Raw genomic sequence first — 18,268 nt, forward strand, 5'->3', positions numbered from 1 at the left:
AATGTGATCAGGTAGGGATAGGACACTGGAAGCAAGATTTGTGTCCATGTGTGTTCATGAAAGTGTGCACTTTGGCCCTTTCTCCCCATCCTTTAGCCAAGCTGAATTTATTTATTTAAAAATTATTTATTTATTACATTTGTATGCTGCTCATATCACTGTCCCGAATAAATGCTTGCACAAAGCTAGTGGAATCTTCTGGGTGACACATAATGCTGTTTAATTTCCACAGTGGCTGCTCTCTGGGTACATAACTTGCAAGGGGACAAAAGAACAAGACAGGGTTTCTAGTAAAATTATTAATTCTCTTACCAAATTAATGACGGAGCCAAGGGTCTAGCTTTCCTCTCCATTCAATTCATCTCTTAAGAGCTTATCTACCTATCCCTCAGGCCCTAGGAAATCTCTTCAAGATTAGAAGACAGTGCACAAGAGCCAATCTGGCAGGGATGAAGGGCTGATTGTTTACCCAAAGCAAAATATGAGAAATCTCTGCTGTCTACTTTGCAATAATGATTGTTTTATTATGGAGACTAAGATTGAAAGGATGATGAAGGAATAAATTAAGGCCTTGCTTCAACTTCCTTTCCCAATGAATTCCTTCAATAAATTTTTGTTAATGCCCTGAATGTAATAGAATACCAATCCCAACTTTTTTTTTAAAAAAAAAAAAATTACCTTAGAATAATTGCTTTCCAATAGTATAAAATTCTGATCTGCGGACATTGCATAATTTGTAGCATTCACTTCTTTCTGAAAGATTAAAGCATCAAATAGTAGCCAATACACAACCATCACTTAGATAAATTAATTCATCAATTTTGAAATAGCAGGCATACGTACAACAGTGCTATTTTTCAAGATAGTGACCGACTGCCCTGATTCGACATTGTGAAGGATGACATCATCTTTAGATTGATGAAGATATTCCTTTCCTTAAATGGAAAGAGAAATGGGATTGTTCAATAAATTTCATGGAAATGCTATCTTGTTGCATATCTCAGGCAATCATGCATTTAATTGCTTATTCAAAACTATAGGCAAGGAATTCTAATGTAAGTAAAAAGGAGGAAAGGTAAAAGTTAAAAAATGGTGCTTTGATTTTGTAATTCTGAACAGTCAAAAATGACATCAAAACTGAGAAAAATCAAATATATGCAGAGATTAAAAAAAATCTCAAATGCTCTTGGTAGAGATAGGAAATAAATTGATTCAGCTCACAACTGAAGGTAAATTTTGCATTGTTGCTCTAACTTATACCTAAACTTTTAAAATTTGATTGATGTCCTATTTTTGTACTAGGGCGAGTACTTGATTATTATTAATGCTTCTTTAATATTTTGCATTGTAATTCATACACACACACACACACACACACACACACACACACACACACACATATATATATATATATATATATATATATATATATATATATATATGTAGGTCTTTGGTTGTTCGGGTTTTCTCCCGCGTAAAATTGGAAGTGTCTTGGCGACGTTTCGACGAAGTCCCATTCGTCATCTTCAGGCTGGTGTTTTCGGCTTTGTGCTCCTAGAACCACGAAGCCGAAAACACCAGCCTGAAGATGACGAATGGGACTTCGTCAAAACGTCGCCAAGACACTTCCAATTTTATGCGGGAGAAAACCCGAATAACCAAAGACCTACATATATATATAATGTGATATATAATGTGAATCCCAGGCATATTCATATTAAGAGGAGGGGCCAATTACGCGCTCAATGAGCAGAGCGCAAAAACAACTAGTTTTATAAGCAGACTCTCTAAACTTCCAGCTTTTACTCTCTCTATATATATATATGAAAAAATCTACATAAAAATACATATACTCATGAAAACAATGTATAACATTTATACTGGGGCTTTTTAAAATAAAAACTGAATATTCATCTAAATTGCAAGTCCATTAAAATCCGTACCAAATGCATAACATATGACAATTTTAACTTTATGCAAAAATAAAACAGAACATAAATTGACACATCATCCCTATTTTTGTCTTCTATAATGTAACTGCTTTATAAAAATAAGCAAAGAAAAAATAATTCATTAGTATCAGGCAATTTGCCTACACCGAAAAAAAATAAATCATGCAAATGATGTTGCTTATTGTTTTAAAAGCCTCAGAGATTATGAAACACTGAATTAGGAATTAAGTTTTTAGACTAATTATTTAGGTTCTGTTCAAGTCTAGAAACTCTGTGGTTTTAAATAAAATACTCCAGAGAATGGCAGATTTAGCAGTTCTGGGCATTTGTTAACACTTCTTAGCTGTATACATTTGTAGAAGAATCATGATTATTCAGGGAAGCAAGATCATCATCATCATCTTCATATCACATGTAAATTGTTCCTCACAAATAACTTTTGGGTTTTATACACATATGCTTCAATGGTTTTATCTACAATTATCTTGGAAGCAAATCTTACGGATCTTGGATCCTCAATGATTCTTTAATATCACTGCTAATTATCTCAAGTCTTTCAATTCTCTGTACATTTTAAATAGGCTTATTGATTTAGTCAATTGTTTGAGTTACCATGCACTCTGCCCCTCCACTATCTTTGCACTACTGAGGTTAAGTAACCACAACTGAAGCCCAAACAATTCCATAAAATAAAAAAATAAAGATTAAAAAAGCATTCCATGTTCCATCACTGCCCCATATTATCCTGTAATTCCAAATTAATTTCACGTACCTGAAACCCAGTATGGAGAAAAGGTGTTATAATTAAAATCTCCATCTAAATACTCATCCAGTGTAAGTGGTCTGGGATTATTTCGTTTGTGTTCATCTTCAGAAACGAGACAAAGACGATAGATTAACAACAGTTCACACAATACAGAGAAATTGCACCTAGAATGCTATATATATATATTTTTTTTTTTGCTTTTTGAATTGGTAGCAATTTCAGGTTCATGGAGGTATATTAAAAAGAAATCAAGTAGGAAAAGTATGTAAGATCGAAATGATGCAAGATGTGCAATCCTCAACTCATTTGAAAAATAAGCCTAGTTGTTTGAGGGCCACTTATCTTTGATTGGTTTTGCCCAGTAAGATTGGGCAGAATGTGTATGCTCCAGGTTGACTCAATTAAATAATGTCTTTTATCAGAACCTAGGAAGCATGAATCATCTGTTATTATACCTTCCTTATGGAATAGCATTCTGCTAGAAGTCTGCTTGGATTTAGCTTCAAAAATCCCTGGAAGGTTGGCTAGCCACCCAGGCCTTGGGGCAGAGTGGTGCTGAGTCCCTTCTTGTTACAGTATATATTCTGGATGCCCATGATCTATTTTTTAAAAATTATATTGTTTTCTTATTTTTAAAGGGTAAGCTACTCAGAGATGTTTGGAATCCAGCAGACTTTAAATTATTTCTGGAATGCTATTTCTGTAAGTTGAATAATGTTGAATGCTTAATGTTAAAAAATGCATTTCCAACATTTGATAAAGATGGTTTTTAGCATCTGAATGGCAATCACTCAAGGCTAATAGCATGAAACGTTTACAATGTGCACACCACTAGCAACATGAAACTTTGGCTCGTGCATTTCAAATAGTGGAGAAATGCATGTATTATGGACCTCAACAAAAGTACCCCGAGATTCACATATGTGTTAACATCAGCAGTCAATAGATTCCAGGTGTTCAAAATATTATGGGAAAATCATGACATTATTTTGGCATGGATGAGTATTAGAAAATCAGATGGAATTCCATTTTTGTTTTTCTTTGCGGAATACTTTTGCTATACTGTAAATATATATAAGAAGAACGAGGAAAGTCACTGATGAACAGTACAGTTGAATAGCCAGAAATCCAGTACTTGCCATTCTTGTAGTTTTGCCATGATTGTCCTTGGTTTACTCAATCAGAATTGTACTGTATATATTGTTGTATTTAACTAATACAATGATGGCAGATAGCTCTGCTTTGCGGTTCCACATTTTCACTTTTTTGCAAAAACCAGGAGTCATTTTCATAAAGCAGCAAACTCTTGTGAAGGTTGGGGGTGGGTGGGAGTGAAGGATAAACATTGGACAGCAACCCTCTAACCTAAAGTTTCAGAAAGATGCCTGTTTATCTTGAAATTAACCAGGCTAAATACACAAAGCAATAATTCACCAAGAACACCAAGAAAAAGTTCTATTAAGAAATAGATTCTAGGGAACGGATTCTGAAATTGTTACAATTTCCTGCAACAAATCATGCAATCTGTTGCATCAGCCATTTCATCAGGAGCTCGGGAAGGAAAACAGACACAAATTAGACTCTGCATTCTCTTTCAATAGTCATGTGAGCCAGTCTTTCTATTATAATCACAGGGTCACTTGCTAATACATGTTATTATCCTTAAGCTCTGAATAATTTATTGTCCTGCATAAATTACTGTTACATGCTTATTTGTGGAAACTTCTGTTCCTTGCCTCTCATGTGACTGATGATTCAGAAAGCTTAGGGAATTTCATCATGTTTATAAAAAAAAACCAGTGGTTCGGAAGACAAAGCATAAAGGGATGCAATTTGATGCAACAGTACCATACATGGATGGTGCAACTGCACGTGTAAACACAGGCACATCCATTATGCTGTTTCTTTTCATTATGCAGAGTTTGGAGAAGGGGTAAGAAATAGCCAGGAGTAAGAAATTAAAGGCATGGTATAAGAAAAAGAACATGAAATGTAATTTAAACTAGTTTAAACCAAATACATTTCATAATTTGTACTTCTCCAATCTTTTCTATTGTTGCAAACTCTCACTGATTTCCCTCATCTCCATACACAGTTTCATATGTTGCCTTTAAGCTTCTCACCTTTCTATTTTTTTAAGACCTCATCATCTCTCATATTATATTATATGTCATATAATATATGTGGGTTTTATGCATAATTCTGTATTTATTTATTTATTTATTTATTTATTTATTTATTTATTTATGTCCTATTTATGTGTGTGTATAGATGATGGTGTCCCTTTGAGAGCTGAATGCAATGAAATTTCATTTTGATATATGCCAATTAGTGTACTTTCAAAGTGACGACACAGTTATTATTCTATTCTATTATTCTATTCAACCATGACTTCCCGTTTTCCTCTTCTCCTCAATCCATTCATTCTTCCTTCACATATTTGTTTTATAATTTGATCAAATATGAATAATTTTGTTGTATAACTTAAAACAAATTTGTTTTAATATAAAACAAATTTGAACAATCATCAAATTATAAAACAAATGTATTCAAACACAAACAAATATGACAATCAATCAAATATAACCAATCACCTCAAATGTTCTTAAACAAAAACAAATATGACCAAGCACCTCAACTTATTTCTTTTGTTCTAATCACTCCTGAATTTATTCATATTCATCCATACATCACCAATTTATGCTTGACACTGCTTTTTCTTATTTTGCACACACGCACTTCTTCAATTTCCCATTTCCTTGGCTTTTAACTTACTTCTATGTTTCTCCTAGCAAACCTGACTCTCACTTCTATATAAAAAGGCAGTAGAAGCACGTTATTATGCATAGCTAATTGTGCTTCTTTTGAAAAGGATTCAATTCTTATTCATTTCCCCATCTTTAATAAAGAATTCACCCAACATTTTCTGGCATGCTGTAATATTATTCTTTTCACTAAGTTCCAAAGCAGCTTTCAACATCCTTCTTTTCTATATCCACTTCCCATTTGTTCTATTGGAAAATTTATCTTCCCCTATACTTTTGTCATAGACAACTCATACTTTCCATTCCAGTGTGGTTTTACTTCAATTTATTTTCTCTCATGTCAATTTCCCATAAAATCTACTCCAAAAATGTCTACATTCTTTACCAGTCACCATTCTGGTATCTTTATTTGAATTTCTCAAATTTTGATAATAAACAACCAAATCAATAATCCTTTAGAATTATAGTCATTTCTTTGAATTAACTAATGCTTGTATCAATATTCAAAACAAACTTTTTTCTGAACAAATACTCACCAAAGAGTCATCGTTCTCATTCATTCTTGGGTCCCTAAATGATTCAATAACTTTTCTGTTCTCTCTATACTTACTACTATTAATATTCCATATCACCTAGCAATGTTTCATCTATGGACTATGTTGATTCTGAGCACTGCACAATTTCTCCCAGAATTCATCTTTGATTCTTTCATTCCTGGAGCATAACATGCAATTACTGCCAACCTATAGATTTATCCTTTCATATCCACTCTCAACAACCTTGAGGAACACCAATTCATATATTCTGACATATATCTGAGCTTTTTCTTTCATAATGAAACCTGTACCTTCACTTCCTCACATGTGCTCATCAACTTCACTCCAAAGGACCAAAGATCCTAGTTTAGCTCTGCACAAACTTCCTTTTCCCTTTAGTTTTGCAGATACGTAACAAATCTATGTTTTTTGGTATGGTGGCACAGTGGTTAGAATGCAGTATTGCAGGCTAACTCACTGCTCATTGCCAGGAGTTTGATTCTGACCAGCTCAAAGTTAACTAAGCCTTCCATCCTTCCGAAGTCAGTAAAATCAGGACCCAAATTGTTGGGAACAATATGCTGACTCTGTAAACTGCTTAGAGAGGGCTGTAAAGCACTGTGAAGCAATATATAAGTCTAAGTGCTATTGCTATGTTTTCCATTATGTTTGTTAATTTATGCTATTTAGTGCACTTCCATTCGGTAACAATCTTCCATATGCCATGCTCAGCACCAGTTGAGTCCATCAGCTGTATCCTCCAGGTGCTTATCATGACTTTGTCATTCAAGGTTTTCACATAATATTTTTATTATCAGCCCTAGCAGTCTAACACAGCTTTCCTAGCTTAACGGCAAGGACAATGCCAGTCAATTTGGACACATCAGTGTACAATTTGGCCACAAGAGTAACCAAAGCCCTGACTTATCCTAAGCAGGCTCAAGCTGTTTTATACTTTTTCTCGATCAAAAGACTATACCATAAGCCAATATACTGTTACCTGCATCTCCCCTACCATATAGGAAGGATATGCAGTGTATTGGCACACCTTAGGAGAAACATCGAAAACAAATTACCAGTGCTATTGGGTTAGTAAACACCATCACCTCTTGAAGGAGTTCCATTCTAGCCTATCCTTGAAAACTCAACATGAAAACTAAGCCTTAAGGGTAGGAACCCACCTCAACCAGAGGCTCTTTAACTCTACCCAAGATGCAATGAAGAAAGAAGAATTTGTAGCTTCTTGTGGTTCTTTCATGCAAGAAAAGCATAGGTCAGCTCATGGCTGTGCACTGACACTTCCTCTAGACCAGATGCAAAGTGGAATGAACAGTGATTCCTCCCTTTCCAGTTTTGTGAACTCTCTTCTGCTCTGATTTATTCCTAAAAAAGCACAATTCAAATGTAAAAGGTATTGATCATGGGCAAATTCCACTTGAATTTGCACTGTCATATGCTGCAAATCTAAGAAGTTGTGTAGTGACAAAGCTCATTAGAGCCTTGATTAATATTCTGCCTTTATATCATGAAGCAACTGCAACTACCAACAACTATTAGAAATCAGGGGTATTCCTGGATGAATAAGGTTTTTTAAAAAAAGCCAAGATGGCAATCATGATTACACAATAAAAACTCTGCCCCCTTTTTAACATGCACTGCATGTGTGATGTCTGTAAAAAGGACAGACTTCTATTGTGTCGCTTTGGCCACCACCTTGACTTTGTGACCCCCCCCCCCACACTGGGGCACTTGTTACTGGTGCTTGTTTTATTATTTTTACTTTGGTAAAGAATATTATTCTCTTTTTGAATTAAATTAGGGCTTCTTCCCAAATATAACATAAGGTTAACTGAAGAGAAGAAGGAATCCATAATTCCACTTAATATAGATCTAAACTTCTCCTACAGCCTCTCTACTCTCTACAATCACTTTTAACTATTAGCTCCTTCACACCTTTCTGGTTTAATGACTGTTGCCCTTTGCAATACAAAAGCATCTTAAATTTAACAGGTGTGTGAGCATATCTATGTTTTTGTAAATGATAAGGCTTGGATTCTTCCTCCTCAAATAAATAACTATTAGTTACTATAGAATAAACATGTCACTTCCATTGTTGATACAGCTCCTCACCAGCACTAATGCAGAAAAAAAACTGTCAAGACAAATAAACACAAAAGGGAATTTAGATACCCAAATATCACTATCATATCAAAACAGATGCACTGCACCTGACAAGAACTGGGAAGAATATATTTGGAAAATGACAGGCTCAACTTATCAGAGGGCTTTAAACTAAAATTGGTGTGTGTGTGTGAGAGAGAGACCAATCTTTAGGACCTAATTCCAAGCAAAAACCCCTAGACATCCAACGAAACTAGGAGGTAGGGAGCAAAGGGAAGGGAAGGAAGAAAAATTCAGATGCAAAGTAGGAGATGTAGGAAGATCAGCCATAAAGTACTCAGATGCCTGTACACTAATGTTCAAAATTCAGGGAACAAACAGGGTGAATTTGAAATACTGCTACATAAGGGCAGGTGTGAAATAGTTGCCAATCCTCAAACTTGGTGGGATGAAACCCATGACTAGAATGTACTGACAGAAGGATACAAACCATTCAAAAGAAACAGACCTAACCCAACCTTGAGCTGGTGAGAATCGAACTGCCAAACTGCTGGCAGCTGGCAGTCAGCAGAAGTAGCCTGCAGTACTGCATTCTAACCACTGCGACACCACAAGTCCTAAAACCACTGATGAGATTCAGTTATTTTTGGTTCCAGCCACTACGGGGCTGAAATATTGGTATTTTAGAACTGTCTGCAATTAACAAAAAGAGACTGCATGCAGAATTATTAACACTTAAATACTTTTTAGCTCACTTCCAGCAATGAAATTTGTAGTGAGTTGGCAGATAGGCTTTGCATGCCTGCCAAAGGTTCCAGATTCCAGAATCATCACTTAAGAGTTTCACCCATGGAACCTCTTGGCAATGAGAAAAGATGAATTAGAATCTGCTAGAACTGTTCAAAGTAGCACTTAATGCTTCTTCCCAGACAACATTAATTTGGGTCAAACAGACACCGGCACAGCTGAAGAGGTTTAAGGTCTGTATATTATACAGTATATAAATATAGAACTACTACAAGAGGTTTTTTTCCCCCTGCTAAATATACTGCTTATACCAATATAGCAAATTTTAAATAATAGCCTAATGAAAAATGCAGCTGTGTATGGGTGGGTATGCACGTGCATACTTCTTTAGTAAGTGGTTTTAATTTCCTTTTTTAAAGGCTGTCTCAAGTCTTCATGGAAAAAATGAACTGTTTTCTGAACTTTTTTTAAAAAGAGGAATGATCTCAAGTACCCAATGATTTGACTCAAATCTGCACGAGGAAGGCACGAGGTGTATGTGAAGTAAAAAGTTGGGTAAGAAAGATGAGCCATATTAAAACTCTAGTACTTGCATATTACAGGGGGTTCTCGACTTGCAATCATTAGTTTAGTGACCGTTCAAAGTTACAAAGGCACTGGAAAAGTGACTTTATGACCATTTTTCACTTACAACCGTTGCAGCATCCCCCACGGTTAAGCGATCAAAATTCAGATGCTTGACAACTGGCATGTATTTATGATGGTTTTAGTGTCTCAGGGTCGCGTGATCACCCTTTGCACCTTTGGATCATCTTCTGACAAGCAAAGTCAATGGGACATCCATGTTTACTTGACAACCATGTTATAACTTAACAGCTGCAGAGATTCAGTTAATTTAACTTAAACTTTAACAACTGTGGAAGGTCATAAAATAGGGCAAAATTCACTTAGCAGCTGTTTTGCTTAGCAACAGAAATTTGGGGCTCAGTTACGGTTGTAAGTCAAGGACTAGCTGTGTTACAGATCTTACTGTGCCCAACAGAAAACAGTGTATGAGACAAGGTTGTTTAATATAGAGTTTGCAACTCGACTGAAAAACCTTGGCTTCCAGGCACAGCAAAGTTAATGCAGGCAACTATATCATTTGATAAGATCCCATGCACTGATACCTCCAAACGTCGCTTTTTTACTTGGATTAGGACACATCTGTCCGGTATTTCTAAATGTTATCAGTCATAGTTGTAGTTTTGAAGAGTTACAAACATCTGTACAAATATCACTAAATACAGTAGATTAAAGGGAGGGAAATGAGGCTGTGTGTGCATAAATGCTGTCCAAATTAGGGTGTTGGTAAGATAGGCTATCATGCACACATCCTAAATTCCATCAAAAAAAAATTCTCTGCAAATACTTCCAATGATGCAAAATGAAGGAAATATTTCTCTCCCCACCCCTCCCCTCCAAAGTTAACATACCTTTTGCAGGAATTAACACAATGCACAGAATTAATAAAGAGAGCAAAAGACAGGAGAGCACTCCAACGAGGATTTTCATCTGAACCTGCAGGGGAAAAAAAAACAAACCCAAATTTTCAGTTCATTCCTTCCTTCCTTCCTCCCAAGTTACAGCATTTTTGCAACAATTTTAGTTAAGTCCTGCCAACTACACAAATCTTGAAGTTTGCTTTCAACTTTTATCCATTTCTTTCTTTCCTTGCTTGAGCGTGCTTAGGCATCAAGCATTTTTCCACAGTGGAGCACCAGACACAATTTAAATTGTCTGGTGCTCAATACTCAAGTTTCGATACTCAAGTTTTCTTTTTGTTTTACAGACCTTCATGCTTCTTGTTGTCTTAAAAAGTCCTAGCGCTTCTTGCTCTTCTGAATGTTGGTCACTAACTTTTCCAAAGCAGTTTGAAAAGCAGCTGCAGCTGCAGGCCAAATATGAGACTCAAGTTTTTTTAAAAAAAAAATGTGTTCTAATAAGCTATGCCAAATTTCAAAGGTTTTCCGTACAATTGGAAACAGATTTTTAAGGGCGTTCTAAACCCGACAATGAACTGTGGGTGGCTGCAAAGAGTTTGTGTCATAACTCAAATCTGCTTACACAAAGATTTACTGAATTTTATGACTCAGCAACACAGTTAGTATGTGCTATTTACAGCATGTTTTGGAAATATGGAAGATAAGATTTAAATTAAGATCCATTCATGGTACAATGACAAAGAAAATCCCTTTTATCTGTTGACTGACATATAAAAGTACAGTGGGATATGTCTCAGTGACTGCATATAGAAACTTGGTATTTATAATTTGGGAAGAGAGTCGCTGGCTTCTCCAGAAAAAAGGATAAGGTAGCTGATAAGAAAAACTTTTATGTATTTATTTATTTTGCTGTGATTCCAGGAAAGCGTCTGGCATTTATAAAAAAAACATTATATCAAAGAACAAAAATTTTACGAAAGTATTCCAAAATATTATGATTCCAGTTTTTGTCCAACACTTTTAAGCTCACCACAGCATATTGGAGAAGGCACACCGAGGTCTGTATCAGACAGAAGGCATGCATTTAATTAAAGAAATCTTACTCGAAGGTAAGATCTATTGATCATAATGAGATACTCTTCTAAGAAAACATGCTAAATGAGTACATAAATAAGAAAAAAAAATCCCATTTAATATATTAAGGATGAAGGGCATGAGAGAAAATTCAAGTTAAATCCTAGGATATAAAAAGGACTACAGAACTGTACTGCAAAAGAAAGTAATTTCCCTTTTTGCACAGACCCTAAATATAATATTCAGTTTTGTTGATGTCAAATTTCATTTAGGCTGCAATCGATTTGCATATTTCTGGGAACAAATCCAGAGGAATTCAATGATATCTACTTTTAAACAAGGATGTTTAAGATTACACTGTTGGTTCCTCTTAGAATCAGCCTTAATGGCAATCTTTCAGTTTCCTAAATCTGGGATTGATGAGACCATTGAAATGTGAGTAAAATGGATACACCCAGCACACAAAGTAAGTCTGAGCCACCTCCTCTTTCACAGGATTTATTCTTTTCCAATCACACTTTCAAGTAAGAGTCTTGTCCAATCTGGTGCATATCAGATACCTTGGCACTAAAACTCCAAGAATTTCCAGCCAGGTTATCAGCTGGGAACTATCAGAGCACTGACTTATGTGAAGCTAGGCCCCAAGCTCATTAGGGGCTATTTTCTTACATAATGCTAAGGCCCCCAAAATATAGTCCACACAGATATTATATATTATGCACCCAGGGAAATACAAATATGTAGAGTATGATTTCTAAAACTTATGCCAACAAGTATTGCAAATCAGTTGGGGTACAAAGAAAAGAGAAATCAGACATTTAAAAATGTATTATTATTATTATTATTATTATTATTATTAATAACCCCCTGCTCAGACAGGAAGCCCTGTACCATTTCAGACAAATGGCTGTCCAGTCTCTTCTTAAAAACTTCCAGTGTTGGAGCATTCACAGCTTCTGGAGGCAGGTTGTTCCACTGATTAATCGCTGTAACTGTCAAGAAATTTCTCCTAGGTTGCTTCTCTCTTTGGTTAGTTTCCATAGTTTCCTTCTTGTCCTGCCTTCAGGTGCCTTGGAGAATAGCTTGACTCCCTCTTCATTGTGACAACCCCTGAGATACTGCTCTCATATCACCCCTCATCCTTCTCTTCATTAAACTAGACATACCCAATTCCAGCAACTGTTCAGTATATGTTTTAGCCTCCACTCCCCTGATCATCTTTGTTGCTCTTCTCTGCACTCTTTCTAGAGTCTTAACATCTTTTTTACATTGTGGTGACAAAACCTGGATGCAGTATTCCAAGTGTGGCCTTACCAAGGTATAGTAAAGTGGTATTAACACTACACTTGATCTTGATTCTATCCCTCTGTTAATGCAGCCTAGCACTGTGTTGGCTTTTTTGCAGCTGAAGCATACTGCTGGCTCATATTTAAGTGATTTTCCACTAGGACTCCGAGATCCCTCTCAAGGTTACTACTATTGAGCAAGGTACCACCTATATTATACCTGTGCATTTCATTTTTCTTTCCTAAATGTAGAACCTTACTTTTTTCACCATTGAATTTCATTTTATTAGATAACGCCCAATGTTCAAGTCAGTCAAGAACCTTCTGTATCTTAAGCCTGTCTTCTGGAGTGTTGGCTATTCCTGCCAGCTTGGTGTTGTCTGCAAATTTGATGAGTTCCCCATCTATCCTTTCGTCCAAATCGTTGATGAAGATGTTGAAGAGCAGTGGGCCCAGAACAGAGCCCTGGGGCACCCCACTATACACTTCCCTCCATGTAGATGCAGTTCCATTGAGGACCACACGCTGAGTACGGGCAGTCAGCCAGCTAAGGATCCATCTGGTGGTGATGCTGTCTAACCCACATTTTTCTATCTTATCAAGTAGTAGGTTGTGGTCTACTTTATCAAATGCTTTACTGAAGTCCAAGTAAATTATATCCACAGCATTCCTCTGGTCCACTAATTTTGTCACTTGGTCAAAGAATGCAATAAGATTTGTCTGGCATGATCTGTACCTATATTGTGTTTAGGGCTGGTTTTCTTTTTCTTTTCTTTTTGGCATCTATAATAATACAGTGGAGAGTTTGGCATTAAGCTTAAGAATTGATGTTTCTTTTTTCATAAAAATAGTCTACTTTGGTATTATTTACTAATATTATATTGATTGATAATAGTTTTCCTCTGCAATTATCTATTCATTCACAGATATCTCCATTAAAAAAATACACTTTTGTTCTGAAGAAAATAAAAGGATTATAGTAAAGACTAGAAAGCAATAAAGTAAACCATAAAGAGTATTGTTGCTGTGCTTTTTAAAAGAGGGAAATAAATATACGGTATGTCTTTAAAATAAACAGAGCAGTATCTTTTTTAAAAAGGGAATTGAAAATACTGTATATCTTTAGCTCTATTTATGCTATGTTGTTACTAAATAAAGTTTTAACTGATTAAAAAAAGGATAATCCATCCTGCTAAGCTGAACACAAACTATGTTATAGTCCACAACAGGGTAGGCAGCCTTGGCTCTTTTATGACTTGGGGACTTCAATACCCAGAATTCCTGAACCAGCCATGCTGACTCAGGAATTCTAGGAGTTGAAGTCCACAAGTCATAAAAGAGCCAAGGTTGCTTACCCCTGGTCCAGCATCTAACAGACAACCTGTGGTGCTCTAGGACAGTGTTTCCCAAACTTGACAATTTTAAGGCATGTGGACTTCAACTCCCAGAATTCCACAGCCAGCAATGCTGGCTGTGGAATTCTGGGAGTTGAAGTCCACATGCCTTAAAATTGTCAAGTTTGGGAAACACTGCTCTAGGAGGTTGTTGGACTACAATTCCCAACATCCCTTGCCATTGGCCATGCAGCCTAGCAATGATAGAATTGGACTTCAGCAACCTCTGGAGGGAGACATGTTACTTATCCCTTGTTTAAAATGAGGCATGCTTCCCATTGATTATCAGCATATGGCAGATGTCGCGGTCAATTCATTGAACAAAGTGAGGTGCAATAACCCAGGCAATTTTTCTTCCACACAGTCCCTGTCACTAGTACAGTTGGGGTCAAGGGTGTCATTCCCAAGGCTTCCATTAGTGGTCACTCAGAGAATAGCAAGCAATGAGGCAGTACACTATTACAGAAATGCAGCTACAAAGTTGCACAACCTTTTCTTATTTTAAAATATTTTGTACTTAGGAGGGGATAAGCATGATTGCAGATACATTCCATAATATTGGTAGCGTAGTCTAAACTCACCTAGCTGCATCCCTGTGGTTGGGAAACTGGAGTTAAAGGGCTTTCATAAGGGATTCAATCTGAGAATATAGGATCTGGAGCAATCTTTTTTTAGTGGTTCCCGAGACTTGAACAACTGCATGGATTTGCAATAGGTTATAGTTCATTTCCTCCCCAAGATAGTTTGACAAGGTAAGTTTACCTTAACTCGGGGGTCCCCAACCCACGGTCTGTGGACCGGCACCGTGCCGTGGCACGCCAGAAACCAGTCTGCGCAAACAAGCAAAGCCCCATCCGTGGGATGCAGGCAGTACATGAAACCACGCCCCCTCCAGTCCACAAAAAAACCCTCTCTCCACGGAACCGGTCCCTGGTGCTCAAAAGGTTGGGGACCTCTGCCTTAACTGTTGATATTATATATTATTGAAAACATTGCAGGTGCATATGCATGGAGTTCACTGTGTACATGGACTGAAATAAACAAATAATCTTGCATTGAAATGCTCCACCTATCATTTTGCTGATTTTGACTTCCCTGAACCTGCTCCATTGCAGGCTTAACAGAAATAAACAACCAAGAACCAAACTTAAATATGGTATAATTTGTGTTCCAGAGTGTTCTGGCTTATGGTAATGGATATGCTCACCTTCATTGTCTTGGCTTTCTGCTTCTTTATCCTCTTTGCTAGGTGGTAAGTGATGCTTCCCAAAAATCCAACAATGGCCAGTTTACTGCTGAGTAGAGATAGTGCAAGACATTTTTCTCAGTTGCTAGAGTCTAAAATGAAATAAAATGGAACCTGAGATCACAAAGCTCAAAAAGATGTAGCAACACAGGGACTATTGTCCGCTGCATATTCAACACGAACATTTGCTGTCTTGCTGTTGAAAGAGATGGCTTTTTGCGCATATTCTAAATCAGGGCTCCCAAACCCCCAGTTCATGGACCAACACTGGTCCACAGCATGCCATCAACCAGTCCATACAAACAAGCAAAGCCCCATCCAAAAGATGCAGGTAGCACATGAAAACCATCCTCTCTCTGGTCTGCAGAAAGATCTCTCTCCACGGAACCGGTCGCTGGTGCTCAAAAGGCTGGGGGGCGCTATTCTAAATGATAAGAAAATGGGAGCAATGGCTTTCAAGGAAGAGCATTCCTTAATCTGCTGCAAGAGTAAGGCCAGAAGTTAGCTTGGAGACATTCATGCCCATTACAGAGGACGTGATTCTTGAAGGGACAGTCCTAGAATGTTTCTACACTGCAGCCTTAAATGGTTTCACTTCTCTCTGCATAAACTGACTGGGAGTGAAGCCAGCTTGAGAAATTGTGTCCAGATTTCCACCACTTCCTTTGCTTTGGATACAGAAATGGCTTAATGTTCTGTTTGGACCACGTCTACCACAACCATAATTGGTGAACTCTCCTGCTTCTTTACCCTTCCAAGACTGGAGAAGGAAAGGAAAGGAAAAGAGATAAAGACAGAAAAACTAACATTTAACCATTTTTCCTGTCACTTGGGCTAGAAGAGAAAGTAGCAGATCCCTTGCCAATTTTAGCTGATCTTTTTTTTAAAAAAAGATCTATGATTTATCTGTTTGATAGCAGGAAAAGAACAAAGCCCAGCTTTTCACCTTAAAGAACCTGTAATAATATGTGGTAGGGAGCAAAGACCAGCAACTGGGAGGTTGTCTTGCCACCACAGTGCACAACAGTATCTGGAATGGCCTGCCATGAAATAAGGCATTACGAGCAACAAATTTAGTTCAATTATCCTTAAGTTGGAATGTACTACTTTAGATTTGTAGCAGGAAAAGACAGGTGAAGGATGCCTTCTGGGGGCAAGGAAAGGATAATATCATGCATGACTCAAGAAGTGAACAATGGCTATTACTAGAGCTGATTGAGTTTGTCATGTCGATCAGGTCTTAGAGTCAAGCCTCCTATGACATGGATCCTGGGTTAATCCAAGACACTCACAAGATCCCCCTGACTAGTACAAGAGATATTGTTAAGCAGTAGATTAACAGTATATTCCAGCTCGCATGCCATATGATCACACTGTTTATTAGTAAAGGTAACCTCTATATTAATTATCTTATCCAGCAACTAGAAGCCAGCTACATTCATGCCACTAAACTGGTTTCTGCCAATCTTTCTATATAGTAGACAATCCTGTTATTATCTAATACAAGTGGATTTAATAATAATAATAAAATTGGAAGGGACCTTGGAAGTCATCTAGTCCAACCCCCTGCTCAGGCAGGAATTTAAAGAATGCAATGAGTGCCCTGATCCAATGTTGCCAAGACAATAATTGAGGATCAATCATCAAAAACATTTGATAATGATCTTGTCTAAAAGATTCACAACCCTTAGCTGGTCTATCAACAACTGCACAACTGAGTAAGTTAAGATTTTCAAATACTTTGCCAAAGCCAATGAGAGGAGGGCTACCTGTGCAATTTGGCAAAGGAGTACTTTGACCATTTTGCAATTCCATCGTACAAAGGAAACCTTTGTATCTATGCCACCATCAAACTCTTTCAGGGACTTGGTACCATAGCCAAGAATTCAGACTCTTACTCTAAAGAAGCTGCTCCACTGAACCTGTGGAATGCCAGCCTCAGGACATACTGAGGCTGATCAAATGCAGGCACCCTCAGAACAGCTGGATGTTATTGTCAGATGATGAAGTATGATTCCAAGCCCATGGACTCAGCATGTAGAATGGAGAACAGAGCAAAGATACTCAGCAAGGCTCCTTGCCTAATGCTCTCTTCATTAGAAAAAAAAAAAACTGGCAGCAACTTAAGAGGCAGCCCTGATCCATGTTTCTTTGTTAGAAACAGCTCTCTAATATCCTGTTCTGGGGTGTCATTCATGTGAGCCTTGCTCCTGAAGCTCTCTTTGGATTGGCTGACAAACCTGACTTTGCTGCCTGAACTTCAGATTGGATTTTGACTTCTCTTCTGCACGCCCTCATTGAAAGTGAAACCACCTATTCAAACAAGTTTTCTCTATGAGAAATGTAGATTCCTTCCTTCCCATGTCTGCTGTTATCTGCTCAGCCTTGAGTAAATTGCTGTTTTCACCTAGCTACTGTGAGTGTGAATTTGAAGCCTGAAATAGGACACTTGTGGTTGACACATTTTGTTGGTGGCGCTTGGCCTATATACTATAGTAACTTCAGGCCATGTGAGATGGTACAATCTAGGTTTTTAGAGCTATATCTGTCATTCTCAAAAGTGGTGCTAGAACTGTCCTCAATTTAGACTCCCTAATTTAAACTCCAGCCTCGCTTGAGTATAAACTGGAGATTGGAGAGTAGCAATTAACTATTATAAATGGGCAGTTCAAAAATGTGAAAAATAGATAAAAAAATAAACCATAAATTTACCTATTCCATTTGGGCTGCATCACCTCACTTTTCAGTGATAATTTTCAAGCCAGCTACGAGAAGACCCATATATATAAATTAATATATTATGACCTATTTCAGTTATGGAAATAGGGATGAGGCCACAAAATGTGTTGCACAATTCCTCCTGGATGCAGAGCTGTAGTTCAGTCTAGGTCAGTGAT

The 18,268-nt window shown here is 37.2% G+C and overlaps 1 protein-coding gene across 1 annotated transcript in view; it reads right to left on the reverse strand.

Moving 5' to 3' along the window:
- LOC120312288 (fibroblast activation protein alpha) overlaps nucleotides 1-17,389 on the reverse strand; it is a gene marked incomplete at its 3' end in the record, with an annotated part of 48,670 nt that extends 31,281 nt beyond the window's left edge. Inside the window, exons 1-6 of the mRNA XM_039352799.1 lie at nucleotides 17,270-17,389; nucleotides 15,333-15,463; nucleotides 10,363-10,447; nucleotides 2,725-2,820; nucleotides 844-935; nucleotides 679-753 (exon numbers count right to left, since the gene is read on the reverse strand). Of these exons, the coding sequence (XP_039208733.1) occupies nucleotides 679-753; nucleotides 844-935; nucleotides 2,725-2,820; nucleotides 10,363-10,447; nucleotides 15,333-15,338 (354 nt within the window). The remainder of the gene's footprint in view (nucleotides 1-678; nucleotides 754-843; nucleotides 936-2,724; nucleotides 2,821-10,362; nucleotides 10,448-15,332; nucleotides 15,464-17,269) is intronic.
- Between the last annotated feature and the right edge of the window lie 879 nt (nucleotides 17,390-18,268).

This window comes from Crotalus tigris, unplaced genomic scaffold (genome assembly GCF_016545835.1).
Source record: "Crotalus tigris isolate CLP2741 ecotype Arizona unplaced genomic scaffold, ASM1654583v1 scf7180000018477.2129921, whole genome shotgun sequence".
Classification (NCBI taxonomy): domain Eukaryota; kingdom Metazoa; phylum Chordata; class Lepidosauria; order Squamata; family Viperidae; genus Crotalus; species Crotalus tigris.